The sequence below is a fragment of the Melozone crissalis genome, unplaced genomic scaffold (assembly GCF_028551555.1).
Source record: "Melozone crissalis strain CALT ecotype California unplaced genomic scaffold, PUWL_Pcris_2 ptg000033l_1, whole genome shotgun sequence".
In the NCBI taxonomy this organism is placed as follows: Eukaryota; Metazoa; Chordata; class Aves; order Passeriformes; family Passerellidae; genus Melozone; species Melozone crissalis.
Window position 1 is genome coordinate 3,918,042 of NW_026535811.1, and position 27,369 is coordinate 3,945,410.

At 42.6% G+C, this 27,369-nt stretch overlaps 1 protein-coding gene across 4 annotated transcripts in view; it reads left to right on the plus strand.

The window, feature by feature from the left end:
* Positions 1-1,582: 1,582 nt before the first annotated feature.
* LMO3 (LIM domain only 3) overlaps positions 1,583-27,369 on the plus strand; it is a 58,990-nt gene continuing 33,203 nt past the window's right edge. Inside the window, exons 1-3 of one of the 4 annotated variants that reach the window (XM_054282264.1) lie at positions 1,583-1,778; positions 1,996-2,061; positions 9,492-9,705. In XM_054282264.1, the coding sequence (XP_054138239.1) occupies positions 9,500-9,705 (206 nt within the window). In that variant the 5' untranslated portion in view covers positions 1,583-1,778; positions 1,996-2,061; positions 9,492-9,499. Of the gene's footprint in view, positions 2,062-3,023; positions 3,148-9,491; positions 9,706-27,369 lie in introns of those variants that run through there. The other 3 variants (XM_054282263.1, XM_054282265.1, XM_054282262.1) reach the window with 3 other exon arrangements.

Sequence of the window (27,369 nt, forward strand, 5' to 3'; positions counted from 1 at the left end):
GTGGCAGAGGTAGTCTATAAACAGAGGCAAGCCAGGCTCTCCTGAGCCTATGGGTGCGTGCAGGAGAGGAGCAGGTTTCTGTTAAGTTTGGCTTTTCTCTGCGTGCAGATCAAATCAGCAGAAAGGGGCTCTGTTAGTCTGCTGCCTCTGGTTGTGCTTTTCGGGTTCTTGCTCAGGTTGGTCGTGGCTGAGTTTTGTTGCTACTTAGAGGGAGAGGGGGCAAAGAGATTCAGGAATTGTTCGTTGCACAGTATGCTTGTTACAGGAACCTGTATATATGTATATTTATTTGTATTAAAAAAAAAAAAAGAGGAGCTTACAGTGTTGGGGGGGGAGGTGGGGGAACCTGTCCTAAACATATACATTTCTGAGGTTGCTTTGATTTTTATTAGAGCTGCTGGATTATACGAGGGAGGGGTGTAGATGGCAGGGCACTTCAATGCTTTTAAATCTTTCTTGGGTCTTGAAAGACTTCTATAATATGAGTGTCATTCAAATTTAGGGTATATTGTAAGCTGACATCTTTCAAAGCTTTGTGGAAATCTAGCGTGGTGCTTCTAATAGCAGACAACAGATATTCACTTTGAAGTCTGAAAACTGTATTCACAAATTCTTAATCTGGTCTTTCTCCAACTGCAGATGGCTCTTAGAGGAAGATGCTTTGGATTTTTTTAACTTTATTTACAGTAGGCTAGGCTCAACATCTTTATTATAAAACACGAAGAAACAGTCATCTGTGAGCGTGACTGGGTATCAAAGTGTGCTCTACCTCTCGTGTGTCTGTCTGTCTGTCTTGTGGTCAGGGTTGCTCAGCACCTCTAACAACCCCCATTTCTATTATCTTTCCCCCCCTCCAACACTAGGTAGAGGATAAGGATCTGCCTTCAGCTCCTGGGATGAGGATGCTGTAGGGGGGAATGGCTTGGCTTCCTTCAGCATTCAGCTCCAAAAGTGCAGTCAGGGGGTGGCATGTGGCAGGTGGGACCTGGGGGTGGCACAGCCAGGGACTGTGCAGGGAGCAGGAAACTTTCACAGCGGAGTTTCCACTGAGCAGCTCAGACCTAGCTCACGAGAGAGAGGCAGAGTTTTCACCTTCGGGGATTTTTCTCATTACTCATTAATAGAGAGATATGTATCTTGCCTTTTTTTTTTTTTCCTTCTTTTTTGCGTGGGCAACTTCTGGTTTTGTTGGAGCCAAGTATTTTGGGAGGAGTGGTGGTGGGTGGGGGGTTTGGGGCTCCCCTGGCTGCCCGGGTGTGCTGCTGGAGCACTCCCTGGGAAGGTGATCCCGAGCCGCTTCGGCAGAGGTCACTTGTGTGTGTGCATGTGCGTGTGTGTCCCTGGTGTTTGTGTCTAGCATATGCATGTGGTTTTGCTGACTGCACTTGCAGGCTTGTAAATTTTCACCATGGGAAATTACCAACAAAGCCCAATCTGTCTCCTGGCTGCTTTGCACTTTCCGAGGGCGGCTGTACTTGAGCGAGCTGCAGAACGAGAGAGAAAGCGAGAGGGAGAGAGAGAGAGAAAGAAAGGGGGAGTTGGGAGGGGGGAGAGGAAGGGTGGGTGGGTGGGTGGAGGGGGAGAGAGGTAAATAGCCTTAAATCGGAAGGGAGCTGCTTCTCTGTGGTCTTCCACAAGAGCTGCCTGGGCTCTGCTGGCTCAGTAATAACTGAGTGACCTTTTCTTTTGCTGTATTATGTCTGGCTGGTAAGGGATTGCATTTTGCAGCTGATAAAGCCCTGACTTCATTCAACTCGGCTCCTCACACGCTGCTTTAGGTAAGTTGTCTTCAGCCAGGACGGAGACAGACAGCCTTGGACTGCAAGATACTAAAAGGAGGACACCTGTAGCTCGGATGCGGTCAACACAATTACTTGGCGGATCCTTGAGGACCTCATTATTTTAAACTTAAAGAATAGCGATCTCCCTCCCCATCTCTCCCACCCCCTCTTTATTTTTTTCCCCAAACAATGCTTCTTTTTGACCTTTTCCAAGGAGAAGAGCTACAAAGCAGCCACTGTGCTTATTGAACTGCCTCCCCTGTATCGCTTAATTGAGAAGGTAAGTGAGGCAACTGTGTACATAAGCTTTGGGTCATTTGTGTATGTGTGCCTGCATCACTCTCTCTCTCTCTCCTTCTCTCTCTCTCTCCCTCTCTGAGTCATAAGCCGGGGCTGCAATACACACACACACACATCTCTGCACTGCAACTTTCACTGAGCTGCAGCTCTGCTGAGACTGTTTTGTTTAAATCATGTGAGGCTTCATTATTTTTATGATGAGACATGAAATACATGCAAGCGGAGGACGCTGAGCGAAACCCCTCCGACTGCACGTCTCGAGAAATAGCAGTCAAAGTTAACAATGAATTGCAGCCCTCCACTACCCCCCTCCCCGTTATTATTGTTATTATTATTCCTGCTTCTTCCAGAGCTTCTCGAAACACGCTCTCAATTACCAAGGGAGTCGGTTAATTTCCCACTGCCCGGCTTTAATCCACAAGCCTCCCCGTACAGCAGTTTAATTTGCAGCTGGTTCGGTGCAGGGTTAACCCTTTGGGCAGAGCGGGGCGGGGAGCCCGGGGGGCGGCAGGGACGCGCTCGGGCTGGGGGCTCCGGGCTCCCGCGTCCTCCCTTCCTCTTCCAGAGGGAAGGGCAGCAGCGCTACTTCTGTCTGCCAGCATTTCTCTTTTCTCCTCTTTTTTTTTTTTTTTTTTAAATTATTTTCCTTATTTTTGGGGGGTTTTTTTCCCCCTCTTCTCCCCCCCCGCTTCTCCCTCCCCGGCGAGCGCGACACGGTATGCTAACGCCGCATGTGACAGTTTAATCAAACCCATTTGTTACAACAAAGCTAAGAGACCGCTGGGATTATAGGCTTACGGCAGAGTTAGGGCAGCATGTGGCTTTGTCGCTCGCCGCCGCCGCTCGGGGTGTGCCGTCCCCCCGTCCATCCTCATCCTCATCCTCATCCCCATCCTCATCCCCGGCCCCGCCGCCCCCCGCCCCCGCTGCGGCGCGCCGCGCTCCCGCTCACTTGACCCGAGCCGAGGAAGCGCTCGCTACTTTTGCCGGGATTTGGTGCTTCAATGAGAAGGAGCTCTCCAGGCGCCCGTAAATCAACTCATGCAGAAAAAGGAGAAAAGTTTTGGTAAGGCGGCGGCGGCCGGCGCTGTGCGCTCCGGGGGGAGGCGGGGGGTTCCTCCTTCCTCTCCTTCCTCTTCCTCCATCCTCACCGCGCTGCCGACGTGTGCTGCGAGCAGAGCCCGAACACCGCTTCCCCATAGGACAGCCCTGTAGGACCGCTCTTTAAAGCGATTCCTTTCGCTCGGCGCAACAAACATCGCGACGTGCCGGCCCCGACACCTCCCTCTCCCCATCCTTGTGATGCTCGGGAAGGAATTGGCATAAAAGGCTTGAGCGTCTAACTCCGAAAAGGGATTCTTTGTTGTGGAGTATATGTTTCTTATTTATTTTATTTTTTTTGTGTGTTTTTGCATGTGAGCTGCATCAAAATTGAACTCAGTCTTGCAAATCTCTTGTTGGCCTTTGCCAAGCACTAGCACTTTGCTGCCATGGTAACTGTAATTAAACTGATAAGAGTGGAAAAATGTCAGTATCTCTGAGCCTTGCAGCTGCATTGGAGAAAAAGGGAATCAAATTGGTTCCCAGCACCGCTGCTCTAAAAAAGGAGGGGGGGGGTCTGGGGGAGAGAGATGGGGGGGACACGCCAGGGGTAGGAACATAGCTCAGCAGCTCCAGTCCCTGAGATCTGGGTACATCTATTTGCTGTGCTGTCCCTTAGGGGGCTACAGCCTGCAGGGATGCTCTGGGCCAGTGAACAGAGAGAAACAAGCTTTTAGGCCCAATCTAGCTTTCAAAAAAGAGAAGGGGAAAGAAGAAGAGAAATCTTTTGTTTGGTGTCTCTTGGCAATCGACTAGCCATGTTGGCCAAATTCTTTTAATCTGTATCACTGCTCCCAGCTGTGGGACTGCATTCCCATTTTTATTTTTTGCCTAGCCTCTTCTCTTTTCCTTTTTTTATCCCCTCCTTCCCAACCCATATCTTTTATTTAGAAAGAAAAAAAAATTAAGAAAAAACCCCAGATTCCTCTGTAGAAGAAGGGGCAGGAGGTGAAATCTAGTTATATACCATGGAAAATTAACTCAAAAGTATACAGGAGAGGCTATATTCAGTGTGCTGAAATCCTTACTTTTATTTTTAAAAAAACCCCGAGTGTTATGGAGTTGCGGTTACTTTGTTGTGTTAACTACAGAAGCTGAGCCTGTGCGGATGAATGGCACAGAACAAGAGAGCATAATGGAGGCAATCAACCGTTAGGCTGCTTCACAATGCAATCCAGGCAATTAAAAGCTCACCAGAGTTTAAATGAAATGGTTCCACTTATTTCTGTGCACCACACTGCACAGGCTATTATTTATGTCTCTTTTTTTAATTATGATTTCCCTTAAACTGTCAAATAACTCAGAATAGCAGGGTCTCGGAGGCAATAAGAATTTTCCACAGAACAATTTACATGCCAATCTAAAACTAGTTACGACTCCTGATGTGCTACATATGAGTTCTGAAATGTTTCTTAGCTTCTGAAACCTCAACTTTTTTTTTCCCTCGGAGTCTGTGTGTGTTGCCCTGAATTACTGGAGCTCTGAATGCTTTTAGGATGAAGCTACAAAGTGGGAAAGCAGCAGAAAAGTATTCTTTTTATCTTTTCCTGGACCCCTAACTCTCCTGTTGACTGCATGTTGTCTGTCAGTTTGCTTTTGAAGACTGATGCACCCAATGCTTAATTTGCTCTAAACTGATTTTTCAATTTTTTTTTTCCTAAATAGAGACAAGTTTGCCCTTTTGTGCTGTTTATGCTACTGTTTTTGGTAGAACTGTGTGCATGCTTCTGAAAAAGGGGGACAAAGTGGTCTTTAAAAGTTTGTGAGAGATCCAGTGCATAACACAACTCTTCCTCCCAAGGACTGCCTGTACCACAAACAAGAACTGAGTTCTGAGTGTCTCATGCCATGCTCAGCACCATCAGGGACTAATCTCGCTTACAGATGCTTCTAAATCACTAACACAATATAGTTCATTACATCAAACCCTCATTCCCCTTGATTTTTGAGAAGGGCGATGATTTGAATGAGATGGATTTTTGCTTCTCTGCCTTCCCCGGGAGCCTAATTTAGCTTTTTTCCAGCAACCATTCCTCTTTATCCTGAAATCATAGTCACAAATCAGTTGACAGTGTTTCATCACACCATAATAACAATAAACAGGGAGGGGAGTCAGTCGCATTGAACTTATTTGGGGAGAACGAGAGAAATCTGAAAACCTGCGAGTCTGGTTTTTGAGTTCTCCCTTCAAAAATCCTAAAGGGTGATGAAGTCTTATTCCTGCCTCAGCTCTGCAGTTTATGTGCAGTATCCTGGGGACTGGGGGTGGAGGAAGGGAGGGAGCAGAGGCAAGGATAGAGGAAGCCCTTGAAAGCATATTGGGGTGAAATAAAAAGGGTTTGTTTGACAGTGACAGACTAGGCACTGAAATTCCTCAGTTCTGAGAACAGATCTGCTCTGTGATGCAGAGCATGGGTAGAACTCTGCAGAACTGAAGGGAAAGCTGGGTTTGATTTCTTTCTTCTTTTTTTATTCGCAGCCTGGGTGTAGCACTTAGGGAATTGTATGATGTTTTGAAAGTGCTCCATAAGCTCTGCTTTCCTGGGGGAGGGGGGGAGGAAGGCAGCCAGGCAGCAGTGCTGTGCTCTGCCACCTGGTATTTCAGCAATGAGCAGTTTGGATGGGTTTGTGGGTGCTGTCAGCCTCTGAAAAGGCCCTTCCCATGTCCTAGGGAACAAATGAGTGCTTAAACTGCAGCCTGTGAAAAGCTGGCTGACAGTGAGCTGCAAGGTATTCTTATTGCCAAATTAAGGGAGAGCTAAAAATACACAAGCATGTATCTGAAAAGTGCAACTGCATCAGAGACCTTATGGGAATGTTAAAGGGGAGAGAGATGCTCTGTGGGGTGATCTGCATTATAGTGGCTCGTGGAAATACAGGGGGGAAAAAGCAATAAAATGTTCTGTTGTCAAAATGAAGGGATTTAAGCAGGGCATGTGAAGAAAAGGACATTTTCAAATTTGGAGATATGTCAAACACTTCTTGACTTTGTTTAGAACCTTTCTACACTACCAAAAAAGCACTCCTTTCTTTTCTTAAATTGAAGCAGTAGTTTGGGGAAATTGAAATAATAAAATAGAACCAGCTTCATTGCATGTTAAGTGAGGTCAGATCTATCAGAGGAGGAAAGCATTCCTTCCCTCCAAAAGCTGCTGCAGATAGAATCCCTAATCTGAAGATGCTGCCAGTGGGGTGTCAGCACCACCTTCTCTCCCTGCCTCAGGAAAACAGACGTGCAGGGCTGCAAATTCTCCTTCCACTGGGTGTTTGCCCTTTGCAGTTGTCCCTACAAGAGGGTTTCGGGCTGACCATTGCGAATGACAGGGCTCTGCCTACTTTCCTCGTGCAGTGAGTGTCTCCAAAGCTGTGTAGGCTATGTGCAAGCTGCAGTTTTATTTGTAATACAATAACCTCATGTTTGCAGCATATACCTCGGGAATTATCAGGCTTGATTACTGCAATCTGCTCAGACCTTCACTTGTTTGGCTGTGTTTCTGTGGCGTCTTCTTCCCTTCAGACAGCTCAGGACAGTAGATCAGCCTGGATCAGGGACTGTCAGCCTCCACTCTCTAACCCGCTTCCTTATCAGGCGATGAAATTTTTACATTAAGATTTTTTTTCTTAAAGCCTTTAACTGTGTTAGCTCCTAGTTTATTCTGGTTTCCCTCGAGCTAAAGATTAAAGTCCTAGAACAGCCCTTCATGCTTCTAAACTTTTCTTTTTTTTTTTAAACTGAGTTACAAGAAGTTTATATAAATTGTGGCTGATTTTATGCATTTGTCCTCTACATGGCCAGAGAGAGGATCTGGGGATAAGCCTGTTGTTGGCACCTGGTGGATATTTACACTCTACTGTGATAAGCAACGTTACAGATTAAGGCTTTTCGACCAAGTGATGTTATTTGAGTTCCAGCAGGATGGTATAGGTTCCTTACCAAAAATCTCTGATATTTTCACTGCTTTGAGTTGTTTGTAGCCATGTTGCTTTGCTGTTTCATGGATGTACCCTGGGTTCAGGGGAGTCAGCTGTCAGTTGAAGATGCTGTAAAGGTTCAGCCTTTGTCTCATGGTGCCTTCTCAAAAGGAAATGAGGAAATGCGTGTGTTCATTCCCAGATCTGCCACAGACTGTGGAGCCCAGCGCAGGTCACTGGATCTCATCCTCCCGCTTGGGAATGAGAGACAGATCTTGGGAATCTCTATGTGGTGAGGAGCTATGAGCATCAACTGGGGAGTGATGGGAGGGACAGCACTGACAATTTTTATACTGGTTGATAGAAAAATACAGACCTTACACTGCTGTCATGAGATTTAGATGTTGTGCAGCAGCACTGCTGGGTGCTTTGGGGTGTCTGCTAGCAAAACTGCCTGCAAACTCCTGAGCAGATAAATGCATCACTCCAAGGTGTGTGATAGGCTGCATGGCTAAGAGAGGAGCGAGGCAGCTGTTGCAATAGGAATTACTATTTCTAATTCAGCAATCAGCTTTGCAGGTGGGACTCAAGAGTTCAGCTTGGGCAAGTCTCTTAACTGGCCATGCAGTCCCTGCACTCCATGTAAATTCCATGTGCTCTACACACACCTGTGTGGAGCTCCCTGGGATGCCTCAGCCCATTGTCTTTGCAGCCCTAATATCCTTAAAGGCATGCTCTGCCCTTGCTTCAAAGGTTACATTGGTTTTCCTGTTTTTCTTACGAGGGATGACAAAAAAGTAAATACAAACCAAACAATACCCAACTTGTCTGTGTCCAACTCTCTGAGCCTGCCTGTCTGTGGTGGTGTGTTACAGCACCAGCCAGGGTCTGCTGATAGAAGTTGACACTGCCAAGCTTTCTTAACTCCAGGTATTAAAGCCTTTATGGTGAGGGCTCTTGAATTTCCCCTCTTTGCTGTGAGACTATTCAACCTTTCTGGATCTCTGGATGATAACAATAGGGTTCCAAACCCCAAAAGCTGGAGTAGGATTTGCTTGTTGACAGCAGCATTCCTTCCCCAGTCTTGAGAAATTCTTGTTGCAATATTCAGACACATTCTAGTGAGTAGCATCTTTTTTTGAAGTTACATCACTGCCTTTAAAACAGTGAGGTAACCCCTATTGAACAGCATGTCGGGTCTTCTCTTCTGTCCCTGTTTGATGTCCACCAAAATATCCACAGGGCTGTTATTTTGCTTATCCTAAGAGGTAACAGTGAGAGAATTAGTCAGAGTGCACTGGGGTGGCAGTTCATGCAGCTAAGCAGAGAGACCAGCCTGTGAGCACTTTGGGGCAGTGACCTCTCCCCATTTACTGTAAAGCTGAGGGCAATTGATTTTTGAATGGATCCCTGGAAGCTGGCTGTGTTGCTCTGAGTAACATCACTCAGCTGTGTTCCCCTTTTCGCTGGTTCTGTCCATTAAACAGTGTTTCAGGAGTTTGAATGGTTTTTTAAATGCTCTCAGCTATTACATCAAAAGGTGTATATGTACTTAATGGACACCACTGTACTGCTTGTCCCGAAGTAGCTGTTGGCTAAAACTGGGATTGGAAAGCAGGGCAGCATTTTTATTTTGTTTTTCCTGCCGAACTAGAACCTCTCTGACCTTGTGCAGATTATTTTAAGTCAGATTTTTCAGGAGGTCCTTCCAGTGCAGGTTGTGACTGGCGTTGCTACTACTGCAGTCTTTGGAAATCTCGTCGCTTCGTTATTGTGTCTAAAAAGAACTAAAATATTAAAAAACAGCATCAAAATTTCTGTGTCAAATCTCTCAGAAACTCTTGCGCCATGTCTCTAAAAGCTCCAATCTTTTCTTCTTTAAAAGCTGAACTTCTTTTATATTTTACCAAGATAATGGAAATAAGTCCAAATATGTGGATTTAAGTATGTTTTCCATATAGACATCCTGTTTATTTAAATTTTGAGTTGACAAGTATTTGGGATGTGCTGTTTATTTAAATTTTGCATTGCTAAATATTGGATACTGTGGCTGAAATCGAGCAACTTTTCAACTGGACTGTTTTAACATTTCATGTTGGTTTTTTTTTAATCTTATTTCTTTTCAGCAAAGAGACCAGGTAAATGAGGTGTTAAAGTGAAGCTGTGGAACATAGAGCAGTGGAAGTTTCTGCTCTCAAATTTATCTTAGCCTTGTTTTCAGCTCGCTGTGGTCTGACTAGGTTATTTTATCCTACCTACACCATTGACTTTTAAATGAACTGGATGTGGGGTGGCGGCGGGGGGAGCAGTGAGATGGAGGAGGAAAAGGGCAAGAGTTTTTTTTTGCACTTGAGAGAATATCCATTTTCAGTCTTCTCTTGTCTTACTGTATTTCAGGTATACAAATGCTCTCAGTCCAGCCAGACACCAAGCCGAAAGGTTGTGCTGGCTGCAACCGTAAGATTAAAGACCGATATCTTCTAAAGGCCCTGGACAAATATTGGCATGAGGACTGCCTGAAATGTGCCTGCTGTGACTGTCGCCTGGGGGAGGTGGGCTCTACCTTGTACACCAAAGCCAACCTTATCCTTTGTCGCAGAGACTATCTGAGGTAGGTCACGGCCTTCTTCCGTTCGCTGGCAAGCTGGGGAAACCTGCTCAGCCCTTCCTGCAGAGCTGCTCTCACACAGGCAGGGCTGCAAGACTGACTATTGGAGGAAACAAATACTGAAATGTGGAGATTGAATTAAAATCTGAGCCAAAAAGCACACACGGGTAGGTTGTGGAGGTGGCTGCCAGATTTATGGTGCTGATGCTGGTGTAGAGGACGGTAATTCCCCCCTGCTCCCCACAGCACCGTGCTGCTGGAGAGGTGATGCTCTCCTGCTCCCACTCTTCCTCCTGGCAGCATGGTGGTGGCCATGTGTCACAGCCTGAAACCACTCCTGTGGTTTTCACCCAGCTTCAGGGCAGGGCTGGAACCCTGCAGGCGAGGAACGTTTCACCCGTCTTTGCATTTGTCCTCTTAGTTTGCCAAGGGATTTTGTTTGTGGCACTAAAGTTTTAGGAAGGTTGGCACTCAGCTGTTGGAAGCTGGACCAGGATAGCCAACTGAATTCCCCATTTTTAATAGCCATAAGCTCCAAGCCACTCTGCTCCTGGTTTCACTTGGCAGCCCAGCTGGGATGCTGGCTAACCTGTGGCCCCCTGTCAGTGGTAGCAAATCAGCACCTGCTTTTCTCTCTTCTTGTTTGCTTGTGGACCTACATTCTCAAAAGTATTTGAGGAATAACTCATAGCAAAGTACTAATGAGCAGTACCAGGTTAGTTTATCATGTGTCAATAGGGCTGCTTTGCAGGAATGGAGTTTAACTGGGAAGTTTAGTGTCCCTGGGCTCTCAATAGTAAATAGAGAGAAAAGGCTCCTCTGGGGTGATTCCGAGCACCTATTCCCTACAGTAACACCTCTCCCCCATTCCCTGTGGAGGGGGTCTCATGGGACTAGCTGCTCCAGGCTAAGGTGAGCTTCTGGGAATATTTCCCCTGCCCCTTCAGTGAAGCCTTTCCCTTTTAAAGGGACATTGAAGTCGCTAATACACTGGGGGAAAATTAAAATTCTTTTAGAATGCGTTAACTTCCAAGTTCCGCTTAAGTACAGGCTCCAAATAGGAGGTTCCCACACACTGAGCAGTTCCCAAGTTATACACCATGAGTAGGTAGGAACAGGAATCGGGACTAAAGCACTGACTCAGTACTCTGGCTCTCCAAATAACCACCTCTAGAAAAAAAGGGCGGAACAAAAACCTTCCAAAATCCACTATGCATTTGTTGAGCTGGGGCTGAAAGGCAGATCAGGTTCTTCAGATGGGCTTAGACTTAATGGTAAAAGTATTCTGCTGCCTATTAAAGCCCTGAACTGAACCCAAGATAGAGGACTGGGAATTCAGCATAGAGGCTGCATCTTAAACCTGTTGTGTTAAAGCTGCCAATGTAGTAGGTAACAAAACCTCACTTTTAAAAGCTGGTGGAACAGAAGGGAATTGTTGTAAATGAGCTTAGGTCGCTTGTGGTCTTTAGGTGAGTGTGTGTAGAGAGGGTTTGAAAAAGGTTTTGGTACAGGGAAGTAACATCCCCATTTTTAAAATCAATTTTAATAATCTTTGTACAAAAAAATGCCTGCCGGAGTGACACAACTGCCATGGCTGTTTCATCTGAGTTCCAAATTTACTGGAGACTTTGAGCTTACTGAATCTCCCTAGTGCTAGTGCAGCAGATCTAATATTTTGAAATCAAATGTTTAAAATCAAAACCAGAAATGATGTGGTAGCAAAGATATGAGCAAAGCATTTCCCCAGCACAGATGCATTCACACACGCTCTTGCTCTCTGGTCTTGGAGGGTTTAACAGGAGTAAATATTTTGCTAACAGATTGTTAAAACTCATACTAAGTGATTCAGAGAAAGGAGATTTTTTTTTGTTGTTGTTGTTGTTTGTTTGTCATGATCACATTCAAACTGGTGTTTCATTTATTTCTTCATACATAACACCTTTTACTTTTGCATGTGAAACCAGCATACAGGAGAAATCCTATAACTGGCTTTAAGATGTTTCTGATTTTTGTCTCTGGATTTGTTGAATCTTAATGAAGCTATTTTGTTGTGATTTTTTTTTTTCTTTTTGGTGATACTTGAGTGCATAGATTTAAACTTGGTATTTACACTAAACTTCAAACTGATGCACTTAAGGTAATTGCAGATAGTCATTTGCCTCATTGCATCTTATCTACTTAGTTATGCAGTGAACCTATAAAAGTGATCTTTTTAGAGCTAATGTACAGACTAGTTAAATTTTCTCTAGCTTTGTAGTCAAATAAGCTTTCATATTTAGCAACCCACTTGATATGAATTTAAGGAACAAATTGCATTGTACTAATGATCACATTAGACTTCGATTATGGTTTCAAACTATCTTCTTAGTTTTTTTTTTTCTTTTTAACCATAAAGGGAGCCTGCGCTGCGTATAAAACTGTTCTGGCTTCCTATTAATTTATGTGGTGCCCTCTAGAGGATATGTGGCTTGAACGATACTATAAAGAGTAAAATTGCTTATTAACTTGTCTCTCAGTGTTCATTATGCCTTTCAATAAGACAGGCATTCTACAGATGCTACAAGCAATCACGCAGCCAGTTTGGGTGCTTCAGCATTCATGTTTAAGTTCGTAAATGGTGTGACTGTGTCTTTGCCTGTTTGCAAAAATACTTCCAGTATCTTTCATTTAGAGATGCCTGCCAAAAAAGCTGCACCCTCCCTCAGCCCTGATGCACGCTCTCATGCTGCAGCTGAGCCCTGAGGTCCCCACTTTGAGCTCCTTATAAATACTCTGCCTCTTCAGAACTCCAAAACTTGCTTTGCTTTAGCTGTCTCCTTTGGTAAATTTAGTTAATTATACTACATTAAACCCTTTTCCTCCGGATCAGGAGGGATTGAGGGAATGGAAGGAATCTCTAATGAAGGAAGGAGCTTGAAGGATGCTGTGGGTGTGAGAGGCTCTGCCCTGGGATGCGATTCCTGCTCGGCACTCCAGCGGTTCCCGAGGTGCCGGGTGGCCGCGGCAGGAGCGAGCTCCGCTCTGTTAACGAGGATGGGAACTGACTTGAGCAAAGAGAGGGCTCGGCGTTAGCAATAACACGCTCCCCGAAAATGATATGCAGAGGATAATTCCCCTGCAGGCTTCTGTCTTCTGCTTATACACTCCTGGGTTAGGAAGTGAAGACTTAATTTGAGGAACTTAGGTTTACGCCAATATTTCAAGTCCATTTATAGGAAGTGAAATATGCAAGAACTCTTTTTTCCTCCCCTTCTTTTCCTCCAGAGCTGTACGGTGACATCTTAATGCATCAGCCTATCCTGCTCTGTCCTCTCTTCTGACTGGCAGCGTGTCCATTTGCAAGCACAATATTCCCTTTGAAATCTGTCATTACTGCCATTAATGACCAGTCATTATGTTAACAGCCCTTGGGCTGTTAACATGTCAAACTGGTTGTTAACTGGAATGTTATTACTTATTTAAACCTCAGGTACGAGTTGTGTGAAATGTGCTTTGGTTGCACATTCTGGGCTGCTTCTGCTCAAAACAATAGGGAAACAGCAGAGCGTTTGCCTTTGGGGTGCCAAGGGATTTGCTTTCTGTTCCATCTGCTCATTTGATTTCTGTGAGGTTCTCCTACCCCTGGGCAGCCTCCTAATTTCAGTGAGCAATCCCCTCTCTCAGCCTTGCCTGCAAATGGGCAGCCGTGGATGTTTCCAGATGCGCGGTAACGCCCGCTGCACGCTTGAGATTAATACCTGGCCCCTAGAAGTGTGAAATAAAAGACAAACAATTACATGCAACTCAGTTGTATTAAATAATGAGCTTCCTTGGATGCAGCAGAAATATGAAAGTACAGCTGTGCTAAGCTAGTTGCAATGTAGGTCAATCACCCTTTTCACTTAGGTTTTTAACTACGCAAACCCCGCTGAGCGACCAATGACTACAAAGTGCTGTTTCATTCCTATTTAATTTTGGCAGCATTTTACTGAAGAGCAGGCATTCATGCAGCTAAATTATCTTTGCCGTTTCTGGTTTTAACTCCAGCTCCGTGACACTAAATGTTGGAGTGCATATCTCTTAGTAAACACAAAGAATATGGTTTCTGATATATATATTTATTTTTTTCCCAAATCCACCTCTTAACATGGAAATTGAATTAGAACTTTTATTACTTTTTGCATAATTTCTCTAGCCAGGCAAGCAAGATCATAAGAAAAGGATTAAGAAAACTAATACATTGGGGTGGAATTTTTTTGCCCTTAAACACATCTAGAACCTTATTGAGAATGGGGAGGAGGATGACAGAATGTCTATCCTCTCCCCCCACCCTTACCCCTCCACCTCAGTATTAATACTGTTTGTAAATATAGAGCAGACTTTAAAAGAACCACTGGAGAGCTGTAAAAATTAGTAGATCCCCATTACTGAGGAAAGAAACAGAACACTTTGGGTTTTTCCTCTTCCCCACTTGCTGGTTGAAAGACCTGAGAAAAGCCAAGTCTCTAAAACTGGATATTGGAGAAGATCTTATAAATAATGAGACTTAACCACAGAAAGTAGTGTTCAACCAGAAGCATTATAAAGATGCTGCCTCTGTGAAATATTTAGCTTCAGTGCAGTTTTAAAAGAGCAGAATTTAGGAAGCAGCTTTTTCCTGTACAACTGCTCGCACTCTAAAGGCAATTATTATTTTAAAAAATTATTGTGTAGGAGTGCTTAGAGAGACTTAAAATGTCTTGTGGCCTGATGCTGATTAGCAGATCCCATTCCTCGCTCATGTCACGGGCAGTATTGCAAACACCCAAGATATCAGCTTGCTTAAATGCATGTATAAACACTCTGCGTGGATATTTTCATGGGTAGTGGGCTATAAATTTTTTCAAAATGCCTCCTCAACATGTTTCTTGCCCAGCTTGATTAAATAAGGGTAGACCTTTAAAGATTTAAGCACTCTGGGTTTTCCAGAATATTGAGGTGTTTATGGAAGTGAGGCTTTCGAGGTCCACTTTCTACACTAAATCTTTTTAGAACTGAATCCTTATGTATACACTAATATCCTTGTTGCAATGCATTAAAGCATTAAAGGGACTAGTAGTTTGCAGAAATATGCCCTAAAAATATTTTTAAATGCTTTAAAAATGGTAGGTGTAGCTATTCACTTGTTCTAATTTTGCTGTGTGCGATGAATGTTCTTCTAAATTTACTTAAATGGTATCATTTAGTATGTCTTGGAAATAAAAAAAAGAAAGGCAAGAATACTCTCTCTTCCACTAATTGCCAGAGGTTTTGAAAACCTCCAAACACCTTAGCAGTTGTTGAAAGGGATAAGGAGAGTGATGCAAACACGCACAGTTAATCCACTCAACTTGCAAAGAATAATGCTTTTGATTTAGTTACACCCTGGCTAGTTTAGCTTGTTCTTTCTTTAGCTCATCTGTGATAGCTTTTAATAAGAAACATTCAATTAAGCTGTTAAAACTGGTGTTTAAGTCATGTTGAAATGCTGTGAAATGTGTGTACTCAAGTTTGACGCTCTTCAGTAGTTCCATGTGTTTCCCCATATCTGCTGGTATTTCTTCTCCAGAGCTGCCAAATTTTTAATAATTGTGTTATTTTTAGTGGCTTAAAATACACAGTTTAATTTTCAAGAATGTGAATCTTCCCTCTTATAAGGCTTCTTGAAAACCAGACGCTCCTTGTGTGTTGTCAAAATACCTCATTAATCCCCTGGAAGCGTTCAAAGAATTTCAGGAGACTTTTCAGATGAAAGTACCGTGCCTCTTAAAGCCTGTCCTACAGCTCTTCATTACAGCACTACAGTGCTGTGTATTTTGATGGAAAATTATTTTACTACAAAGGTTTTGCCAATACAGAGCAGCTCAGTAAAGCTTAATAAAAGCAGCAATTTTGGGGAAGCCGAAGTAATTCTGCAGTGCCAGAGGATGGGATAATGTTCCTGGCAAAAGAACAACAGCTCTGTAGTTCTGCTTAGTGTTTCCTGTAACTTCTTTTAAAAGAAATGTGAATCTCTTGTTTTCATCCTTGCTAATTTATTTTTTTTTCTCTCAGAAGTGATTTTGTGACCAGTACTTCTTATGAAATATCTTTAAAATAATATCCATAATAAAGTTATTGACATCGGGAATAAATATTATCAACTACATTCTGACACAGGATTTGATATCCAGGGTTTAACTGGCAAATTTCTGAATTTTTGACCAGAAGCTTGTGTGGAACAAAGCATCTGTGAATAATGTAGTAAAATCATATTTAGTTCCAATAGCCTAACACAGATGCCTTTAAGAAGTTCTGATTTCTACTGTATAACTGTTCCTTTAAAAACTATGCATTTCTATTTCTTCAAATTTCTTTGAAATTTTAATTAATTTTTGGGGACATTTTACAGTAAAAACTGGAAAAAAACCCCTCCAGTTTCTACCACATAATTTAAGGGTCTATTACTTGCTATTTACCATATTTTTCAAGTCTTCCAGAAAAGATATAGCATTTCTTTCTGGATATGAATGTTTGAACAACATGTAAAAATCAAAATGGGTTAAATTGTAGAAGACTTCTTTAGCCATCCTGACTTTAGAAATTGCTTTTTTTAAACTTCTCACTGAAGTTAAGTAAATTCATGATAGTTTTGGAAACCAAAATATGCAGCATGCAACTTATGGTTTCTAAATGAAACTGGTGTTAACTATTTCAGTCCTTCAGAATCTGTATTTTGGGAATACCTTATTAAATGCATTATTTTTTGGATGGTTAATTTCCCAGTAGATTCCTTAGTATGCTAATGGATGACCATTTAATAAATCCACATAATATTTATACGTTTGGGGGATTTTTGATCACGGCATTCTGGAATTTTTGAAGTTTTTCAGATTCAGATATCTGAAGCAATGGGTCTCAAAAAGCTTTGCATGTTCCACACCTCCTTCCCTGTAATATAATTCTGGTTCTATTACTTTACATCTTCCTGAAACTGCTTTTTGCCTCTCCTGGATCAACTGGCCTTTCAACACCTGAGTCTCATTGCCTTTCTTTGGGACATTTTAAATTGGCTCTGGAGATCAGTAGATCCTTCATTTAAAAGAGTCAAAAGGATGTCCAAGTTATCTCTAGAAACTTGCATCTTTCTTAGCTGTGTGTATGAATCTATCAAATATTTACACCTTTCAAATCATACATAAATCTCTGTATATCAGTTTGGTGTGATATATACACATAGAAATCACGGGGAAATTCTGCATCCCGCATTCTACAGGTGATTGCTTGATGATCCATGGTCTCATCTTCTTTAAGCCAGTTAAAACTGAGTTTAAATGAGTGATGATAGTTGAGCATTTTGACTACCCCATGGCAATTGGCATGGTCAGTTGCAGAATTAATTTAGGCATGTGCTAAAATGCTGGGATGGAGTGCCAGGATAAGGAATCCACAATCCCGTCCTACTCCCCACTTGATATCAGAACTATGGCAAGAAGCAGCTGGAGAGTGTTTGGCACCTATTTTTCAAAGAGCACAATGATTCCAATTATTTAATTGCAAGATATTTTCCTTTGGGGCTTGAGTGGACCCTGTTGCTCTATTTCATAGCAAAACACAGTACAAGGTAATTTTCACGAGCAGAAAATCACCAATCTTATAAGGAGCAGAGTGTCTTTGGAATGATGTTCCTTGGGACATTCTCCTGCAGACCTTGAGTGAAGTGGCCTTCTGTAATAGTGGAATTTAAACTTTTCATCTTTTTGTTTGCAAAAATGATAATATCTCATATTTGCACATAGCAGATGAAAGTTATAATTGCACAACATGCAAAGATAAAATATTTTGGGGGTGGGAGGTAAAAGCAGATGATATTATGCATGCTATTGTATGTTTTTTAGAATTTTTAAGTGGGGTGGTGAGAGTGAGAATGGCAAATTGTACATTTGAATATACTGTAATTAACATATTGAACCAATTAAGGAAAGACTATCCTACACCAGGTAGCAAATACACCCTTGCTCTTGTGTTGCTGCTATTACACTTTTGTTTTTAGCAAAGCTCAAACTTGATGTACATAAATAATCACATCTCTCTTGATATTTTTATATCTATTTTGATATAATGTTCAAAAGGCTTGAGAACAATAACTGATTTTTTGTTCATGACAAGTGTCCAAGCCATAAATCTCAGTCTACTCAGTCTCTCAGGTTTTAGCTTAGTGGGTAGTGTTTATTATATTTAACCCTGCATTGGACATCAGTACTGATCCACCATGGGATGAAATAAATATTATTTTATTCTATTTTATAATGTTATTTCTTTGCAGATGCTTTCAAGAGAAATATGTGTCAAAGTTGATGCAAATAGTTTTAGCAATTCCCTGCTTCTGTAAATATGTTAACTCTGAGAAGCAGAATGTATTATTCTTTATCAATTTCTAACAATAGCTCAAGTAACAATCACTGAACTTGGTTTTGTCTTTTAGATACATTTTAAGGAAGGATTTCTCGGTAGGAATAGCTCAAATGAGTTACAGGCTATAGAATAGGGATGGAAATTGCAATCATTGTGAATTATTTCTTATCTTTTGTCACTATGGTTGTTTCTACATAAATCTTGGGGGTTTTTTTGAAGTCAGGACTGAGATCAGTTCAGAGCTACTACTCTTTCTCAAAATTTGTACTAAAAATCAAGATTTTAAGACAATAGAAAACTTAAAAACTTGTTTTCCCATACAGAATACGCTTCATTTCTCCCTTTCTAATTTTTGTTAAACAAATTTTACACAGAATTCAGAATTTTCTAGGATCTGATGTTTGGATTTACAAAAAAAAAACCTTTTTCAAGAAGTCTTTATAAGCCTGATGTGTCTGCCTTATACAGAGTGTTAAGAAGGAGGAGAGCAGTTGCAATAACAAGCTGCTCTGCACTAGTTTTTGTTGGCTTCCTTGCTTAATCTGTAATCTGATACATTTAAGAATGCTCTATACCAAAATAACATTAAATCTAATCCTACAAACATGTCCTGCATGCTTGGTGTAGCCTGAATAATCCTATTGAAAGGTATAGGCCCTATTAATTTAGAAACATGCCCCAGCAGTGCCAAATCTTTAAAAGTAGCTTGGCTTTTCCTGCAAACCCCTCTTGAATTGCTGTGTCCCTGTTCTTTGTGTGCTGCTGACAAACCTCCCTGGTCCAGGCAATGCTCAGACTCAGGGCCCCCATCCTGGCCAGGCACCTCATTGCAGTGTCTGGGGTGTCAATCAAAGTTGTGACACCTGCGACAAACCTGTGACAGCCTTGCCCTGCTGGTCTCTGACAGGGAGGATGGTTATTTGTATGCTAATCCTGCATCCTGCTGCCCCAAATCAAACTGCTGGGCGATGATTTAATGGTCCAAGCCTAGGCTTGGCTCTGCGCCCCACGGGCTCTGCTCTCCACGGGCTCTGCTCTCCACAGCTTTACTGGGAAGCAGCAGTTGGAGGTGAGATAAAACTTTACCAAGAAGCCCTGAGGTTTGTGTTGATGCTTGTGAACCTTGGGTTCTCGATTCACTTTCTCTTCATGCCCCAAAATTGCACTAATGAACATGTGCTGTGTACTTAGCAGCTGCAGGCTTCCAGAAGAATAGGTTCATTTTTATTAAGATGCTGCATTCATACTTTTTTATGCTCCATATAGTAATAAAAAGAAATATTAAAATCCAGCATGACAATGAATACTTATAACAGGGCCACTAAAAAGTAAATTAAAATGTATTCTTTCTGCTCAGAACCTCACTTACTAAAACAATCCTAAAACCTGGAGGAAATGCTGCACACACTGCAGCAAATGTGCTGGTTTTAATGAGCCTGGCTGTGCTGTGAAGTTAGCCAAGAGCACTTCCCCCAGCACCTCCTCACCTAATTCAGTCATAATGCGGAGTGAATCGCTGGGAAGGGAGTCAGAGAGCAACACAAAGAGCACAAATCCAGAGCTGGGCGTCCTCTGTGCCCTTCTGAGGCCTTTCATGGTGACCCCTGATGGGTCCCAGGCAGGGTCCCAATTACTCCCTGTCCCCAGGTGCAGCACAGCCTGAGCTTTTTCCTGTAACAGCATCTTTCTTTATTCTCCCTGTTCCTCCCAGGTTCTCACCTGATAATTACAGGTAAAACATACAAGTGTGTTTTGTAAGAGCACCCCTGAAATATGTAGGGTGGTGGTGGTAGCACCCAGTGCGAGTTATTTAACAATTTGGCCACAAGCACAGCCTCCCCCATGCTGTGGTAAGAAGGTGCTCACTTCCATCCACCTCTTTTCCCTCCTGGTACAAATATACGTCCTCTGCTACAGGATTTACTCTGAGTAAAAGCCAGTATTTATTTGTAAAGTTTACTGTAATTTGCCAGATGATCAGTCTTGATAGGTATGTACTAAGTCTGAACAATAACTCCAGAATTAACTATCCTGAGTAATCTTATTAACACATAATCTCACTATGCTGGTAGATAAACAGTTTTCTTCATGACCTGTTGAAAAAGTAATTTGAATCTATTTTATATATGTGGTTGTATAAAGATATGTGTAAGGTTATTTTAGCAGAAAAACAACCATTTTATAATTCTGTCTGATTTAACCACCATAAATCCTTTGCTTCTCAGACCCATCTCTTTCTCCTCATCCTTCTGGTTTCAAGGTGTGCTTTTTGGAAAAGTTAGTTCTTGCCACCAACTCCCACGTGCCTCCTGTTTGGCTGATTTGTGCAATACTGTCAATATTATATAACAAGTATACTGTTGCTTTTAGCAGAGTATAGCAGAGTATCAAAAAGCTGGTATAGGGGACAAGTATTTCTTATCCACTCCCTCTCTTCTTCTTTCCCAAAAAAAAAAAAAAAAAAAAAGTTGGAATGAGAAGGAAACAGATTTAGAAAATGATTGCAAGCATGTTAAGTTTCCCAGAAAAAAAATCTTGCCTGAGTGGAAATATGTGATTTTTGTCACTGTAAGCCTGGAAACCACTATCCCTGCAAGGCACTCCAGAACTAACCCTCTCACCCCCAAATTTTGAGTAAGTGTTTTATCCATGCTTTTAAGCCCTGATTCTTTGGCTCTTGAGCTCTTGTGAAACCAAACCTAGCCTGGACCTGGTGTGTTTGCTGAGAAAAGGCACTGAGGAGTTCCCTCTCATCACCCCTGTGCTGCAGGAGCTGCCAGCAGGGCTGGGTGCTGACACCCAGAGATGGCATCTTCCTGGCAGCAGGAACACAGCAGATACCAGCAGTGGTTTTGCTGTCTCCTTCTTGGTTTGCTTCAACAAAAAAAATTATAAAATTTGTTAATTCATCCTCACTGCAGAGCTGCTTGCTGATGAGTGGGGGATACACATGAATTTCTGTGTCTGCCCCTGCCTCAGATGTCTGATGATCCCCCCATCCCTTCTTCCTTTTGCTGTGTACAAGGGGCAGGAGTGGGTACAGCTCTGCTGTTTATTGAAGAAGCAAGAGAAGTGGAAGGGTTAACATCTTCTTTCCCCAAAATTTCAGCATGCTGAAAATGACAGATGTGTCATGCCGGTGCAAGTGACCATCCTTCCTCATCACTGGAATTTGGGAGAAAAAAAATATTAAATTGCAAATTTAAGAAAACTTGTCAAGAGAAGACAACATCAGTTGTCTTTAGATGGGACCCCTGCTTTCTGTTCCTAAAAGTAAATGCAGCCACCAAGACATCTGCATCTGGGCAGATCACTCTTGCATAGATCTGTGCTCCTGCTGTCAGTTTTCCATCCTCCCCCTGCTCAAAATGAACACCAGCAAACTGGGCAACTCCCCACTTCTCAGTGATTGGCAAAGAGTGACAGTTTGTGTGCTCCAAACTGAGTGGTTTTGCTGCAAGATTAATTCTGGAGATCTTCTGTCATTTTGGATGTGGAGGAAGGGATGAGGGGGGCTCTGTGTGTGTGTGTGTGTGTGTGTGTGAGAGCAGAGGCTGCCCGCTGAATGCAGGAGTTTGGGTAAGGAAGAAATCCCTGTTGAGAGCAATCCAACATTCCTCTGTGTTCTGCATTGCTGCTGCCACAGCTTTCCCTCCTTCCAAAGTAAAAAAAAATCCCACATAATTCAAAAACCACAAGAAAAAGTTCCTATCCCATTGTACTAGCACCACATGCAGCAAGTCAAAAGATGGGTAAATTATGGCAGCAGACATTTGGCTCTGCCAAATTTAAAAGGTCACCACCCAAGGGCAGGCGCAGGAAAAAAGTTCCAGTAAAGGGGTAAGAAAGAATACAAGCCTGAATTCAAAGCATGTTGCTGTATTTGTCCCAACATAAATGATGTCTAGTCACACACATGATATTTTTATCAAATGTTTCTCCTCATGGCCCTAACTGCATTGAGCATGCTGTTTTTGCTTCCTTAATGCAATTTCCAAAGGTCAATCAAGTTATAGAGTCAGGCTGATAAGATTAGATATTACTTTAAAAAATGACCAAAAAACCTGTGTTTGGAGGAAGGCCTGAGTCCAATATAATTCTGTCTGGTTTGCTCCAGGTCACTGTGTCTTTTCCTGGAAACACTGTGTAAACTGAGCCCATCTACTTCAGCTCCAAGAGTGCTTTCTCATCTCTGGTGATAGCTGAGGTAGCTGCATGTTCTTGGGGAGAGATGAGGGAGTCTCTGGCACAGGACAAAAATAAAATGACATGTTCAAGTGCTTTTTTTTTTAATGCTCCAGGGAGATTTTACTATCTGAATTGTGTGCAGTGAGCAGGGATTTTTCATTTCATACATCATTCACGACTTGCTGCAATGATTCCAAAAAGTCCCACAAGCCAAGTCGCTGCTTGCACCAAAGCGCGGAATTTCTGGTTTGTGACTTTTAACAACAGATCTTAGAGCTTTTTTAATCTTTACCCAAAATATGTGGTGGGGAGGTACAAGAAAAGGAGCTATGTCTGAGGATGGTGATGGATGCACAGTAATGACTATGGCAAAATCCAGCTTTCTTTTAGCTTCCCCTCCTTGCTTGTTCTCCCTCTGCCATAGTTTGATGCACAAGGGAGGAGAGCAGGTCCCCAGCTTTGTCTTTGGTCTGTGCATGAAAATCTCATGGTAGCACTAGCCAAGGACTCGGTTTTACATCAGACTCTTGCACAGACACAGAGCTGTGAGCAGCATGTGAAGTTTGTCTCTGTTTTACCCCCCCCATGCATTTATTGAGGAGTAGTCAACACCTTTTCCAGCATTTGCAAAGTGTCTGGGATGAAATACTAAAGGTGAGGTGATTAAAATCCAGTTTTATGAGTATTTCTCATCTGCTTTAGAAGCTTTGTAGCAAATGCATGAATATTTAATTGCTGTAGTAAAAAGAAGGTGGGGGCAAGCCTCTTCCAGCAATGTCACCTATGAATGCTGAATTCAGACTGGCCTTCTGTGTCTGTCAGTGGGGCTGCAGTGAATGAATACTCAAGGCTCTGGACAAATGGGTGAGCATCTTGTTACACAGCAATTACAGCACGTGTGCCCACCCTGGGCTTCCTGGCTTTTCCTGAGGTCTCAAGAAATCAAGCAACCTAATTACCTGGCAGTCCTTATAGATCAGCTGTTTTAAAGACACAGTTGTCGCTGACACCTCAATATTGCATTCTTCAGAAATGAAGGAGTGGAAATGGGTCAAATAAGTACTTCTCTTTTTTTTCTTTTTTGGTTTTTCTTTTTTTTTTTTTTTTGGTGCAGAGGGCAGAGCAGCTGAAACCCCTTCCCCCTATGCTGTGAGAGGGTGGGAGAGGTCACACTGCAGCTCTTACACATAATGCCTGGATGGGCAGCGAAAGCTCTGGGCAGTAGCTTTCTGAGCAATGTTGGCTGATGTGGCAACACATAAGATTGTATTTCAGCCTCCCTGGTGCTTTTTTTGTGATAGCCTCCTGTAGCCCAGTACCATTCTGCTCCATGTCCTTTCCCTGCATCCCCAGCCTAGGTTATCCAGTTTTACAGCTCCTTTCTGTCAGGGTGAGGGAAGTGCTGGTGGGAACCTCCTCAGACAGGTCCTGCTGGAGACATACTAGTTAGGAAAGGTTTAAATGAGTGGAAAAGCACAGACTGTGCAGGTAGCTCTGCTTGGCATACTCAGGGACCTGTGGGCGCTCAGAGAAAGGCAGGAGCTGATGGCTGAGCAGGAGGACACCAGAAAACCTTGAGCTTGGACTGTGAGGGGGAAAAAGCCCAGGGATTCTTAGTTAGGAGTTCCTCCTCAGAGGCACCAGCTCAAAATGTTTGTGTCACTGCACTCTGAATAAATTGCTTCATGGATCCAGACATCCAGGACTCTGCTAAGGGGAACCTGGTCTGCCTTATGAGTATGGGATGTGTGGGGAGCCACACAGGAACCTGTCCCTGTCAGGTCACTGGGGCTGCCCGTTTTAAAAGGGCTTTGGTTCCAGCTTAGCAGCGTGACTGCCAGAGTGGCTCCTGCATGGTCAGACAGCGATATTTTCTTAACAAAAAAACAGGAATTTTGCACCCATTTTGCCGAAATTTCAACCTAAGAATCTTGGAGTTATTTTTGTACACTTACAGACCTGCACTGCCAAAGGAGCTCAGCATAGTGTTGCCAAGTCTCTCCAGAACATCTGCTGTGAAGCGTCCTTTGGTTCTGCCAAAGCAGAGTTTGTCAGAAGGGCCCTTGGACGGGAGTTTATGGTTGTGCTTCCCCATTCTTATGGCAATTCCCCCTCAGTTGGATGTAGGGCCTGCAGAGTCCATTTATCCCGTTCCAGCCCCTTCATCTGGCACTCAGCACCTACAGGAGGGCAGGAATCTGAAAACAGCCTTTGTTATGACAGAGATCTCCAGATCTCGTAGCAGATGTTGCTGGTGAGAAGCAATTTTGTTCCAGCTAAACCTTCTTCAGCTCGGCTCAGAAGATGCACAGAGAATCTCATAAGGCTACAGGCTTTGGCAAGGAAACTCAGCATTTACCAATGCCAGCTCCTCTCTATATTTCTTTTTTTTGAAGGCTATGTAGAGCAAATGATCTCTTCTCTGTCTCTGTGAAACAGCTGTAAATTTCTCTCCCTTTAACCCCCCCCAGCCATTAAACAGCACTGACAACAGCCAACAGTTATCAGATGCAAAATGAACTATGTGCCTGGGATAAAGAGTTGTGTATCTGCCTCTCCTTGATCGATCCACTGGACGTTTTGTATGCCAGCTCTTTAATTTAAAATATTCTGAGGAAGAAGAAATCCCTGGTAATTTCCATAACAGCCTTTTTAAGGAGTCTTGTCACCTTTTAAAAAGACATTTGCTTCTCCTTTTCCCCCTCTCCCTCCCCAGCTCCACAGGCTGTTTGTTTTAACCTTATCCTCTGTATAGAGGCTGCTGCTTTGGTGTGTGCTGCAGACCTCTCTGCTTTGGGACCAGAAGATCTTACCAAGATTTTTTTAGCTTACTTTCGATCAGTGCTGGTGATAATCCCTTTCTAATAATTCCCTGGCACTAAAAACCTTTCCTGATTTTGAGAGAGGAGGTTCTACCACACATTTGAACCTGGGAGTGCAGGATTTCTGCCCAAGGTGTCTGTTCCCTTGGAGCTGAGAAAATGTCCTGTTCTGGTTGTTAAAATAGAGACAACAGAGCTTGGGAGCGATTTGCTTACAATAGAAAATGGTTTTGTGGTGGAGTGAATTTACCCAGACACTCTAAAAAATTAAATCAATCCTGCTTGTTTTCTTTTTCTGACCATGATGATTCTACCTCCAAAGGGAGAGGGAAAGTCATATTTCTTTTAAGGATCAATTAACAAGTGAATAATGCGTTGGTTTTTCATCCGAGTAATTTTGTATACTTTGATTGATTTTATTCTCCTGAATCATTCCCTGCCCATGGCCCATTTGTGGTGCTGGCAGTTTAAGGTGCTGCAGGAAAGTCATGTTTGAGTTCAGTAAAGCCAATGAGGCCTCTCAGAGTGCTCCACAGCCGGTTTTTGGAACCAGAGAATTGTGCCAGTGTTGAGCCATTTATAAATCCACTCCCAGCCTGCCCGATGCACAAAAGGAGGGGATGACCCTGCTTCACGTGAGGCCGTGTACAGCCACCTAAAGTGTGACAGAGATGCCACAGAAAAGATTCTCAGGGGTGGTCCCTTGTACTTAAAGGGCACTCCATGAGCACTGGGAAACTTGTTTTCCCAAGTAGCTGGGAGTGTAAAAATCTGATTAACTATTGAACTGCAGCCCCCACGTAAATTCACTGTGAATTTCAGAACTCCTGCTTCCGCAGTCCTTGCTCTGTAAAATCACAGGGTTGGGTGCATTTCCCACAGAAAAATTGCCATTTTTCCTCTCCTCTTGCCAGGATGCTATTAAGCACAAAATGTCTTTATTTGATGAAATTCTTATTCCTACTTGTTTTGGGGAAAGGGGGCCTGTTTTTAGGGAAAAAAAAAAAAAAGAGGAAATTGATTACAATACTGTTAGTTAAGCAGCTCAGTGAAAGGTTTGTTATTTTGTTTTCACTATTAAAATATCCCCTAATCCACCTTGCTGGGTCTCTACTGCTCTTGTAATATTCAATCAAGCCCTTGTTTTGTGAGAAATGTGACAATGCATTGTTGGCACTTTACAAACCCACAGCCCTCGGCAATAGATAATGAGAGGCAGGGTTTTTTTCCCTGTGCAGGACACAATGAAATTTTAGACAGATGAATGCTAAGAGAACCCTATGTACCAAAGGCAATGTTTACTGCATGTAATACATATCATTGTTTGTCTCCTGTAGTGAAAAATACTTGTGTCACGCTGTTAAAATGTACTCCTGACAGAACAGAGCTTGCTATTATAGGGTCCATTGCTTAAAAAAATGATATACTGACAGAAATACAATTTAAGAAAATTTAACACCAAGGGTAGTCGACCATGTAGGCTACTATTAAGGGGCCAAAACTCAAGGCTGTGGTTCTATTAAAAAAAAGGGATAGTTTATTTGCTAGTAGTAGGTAAAGTTAAAAAAAAATAAAGGCATAAAAGGGAGAAAAGAAAAAAATCATCTTGCATTCACTTGGTCCCTGATGTGTAAAAAATTAATAAAAGCAACAGTTCAATAAGATTTTATTGCAGAAATGTTTAAGTGAAACAGTTTAGGAATACTTCAGATTTTTAAACAGTTTGGCTGCAGAGCATTGCGCATAACCAATTGTTGCTTTTGGACGCAGAGCACACCCAACACTTATCATAAAATGAGTAGTGAGTCCTGGTTAATTTGAATCAGTTTGTGCATTCCTCCATATTTATCTTTGGTTTTAGAAGCACAGTGAGATTAGCAGTGTGAACAAATGCTGTGCTGTGGCTAAGCTTGCACAGTTAAATCATCAGATGTTGGCTTTAAATTAATAGTTGTCAACTTTTTGGTAACTAATTCAGATGTAGAATTTATTTTCCCCTTCCCGGTTCTTCATTGCAAATTTCTAATTGCTAGTTCATGATGTGCAGCAGTCTGTGGGGTACCAACAAGCCATTTGGTTTTTATCTGCCTTCTGCAATTACTTAGCAAAATCACAACTTGGTGAAGAAGTTTTAACTTCTCGAGCACTGACTGGCCAACCCTTGTGCAGAAGATAAACAGAATTATTTCGGTATCTGATAGGTCCAGGAAAGTGTAAAATGCAAGTGTTTGAGCCCTCAGATCTTGGAAGCTCCACAACAAGTTGC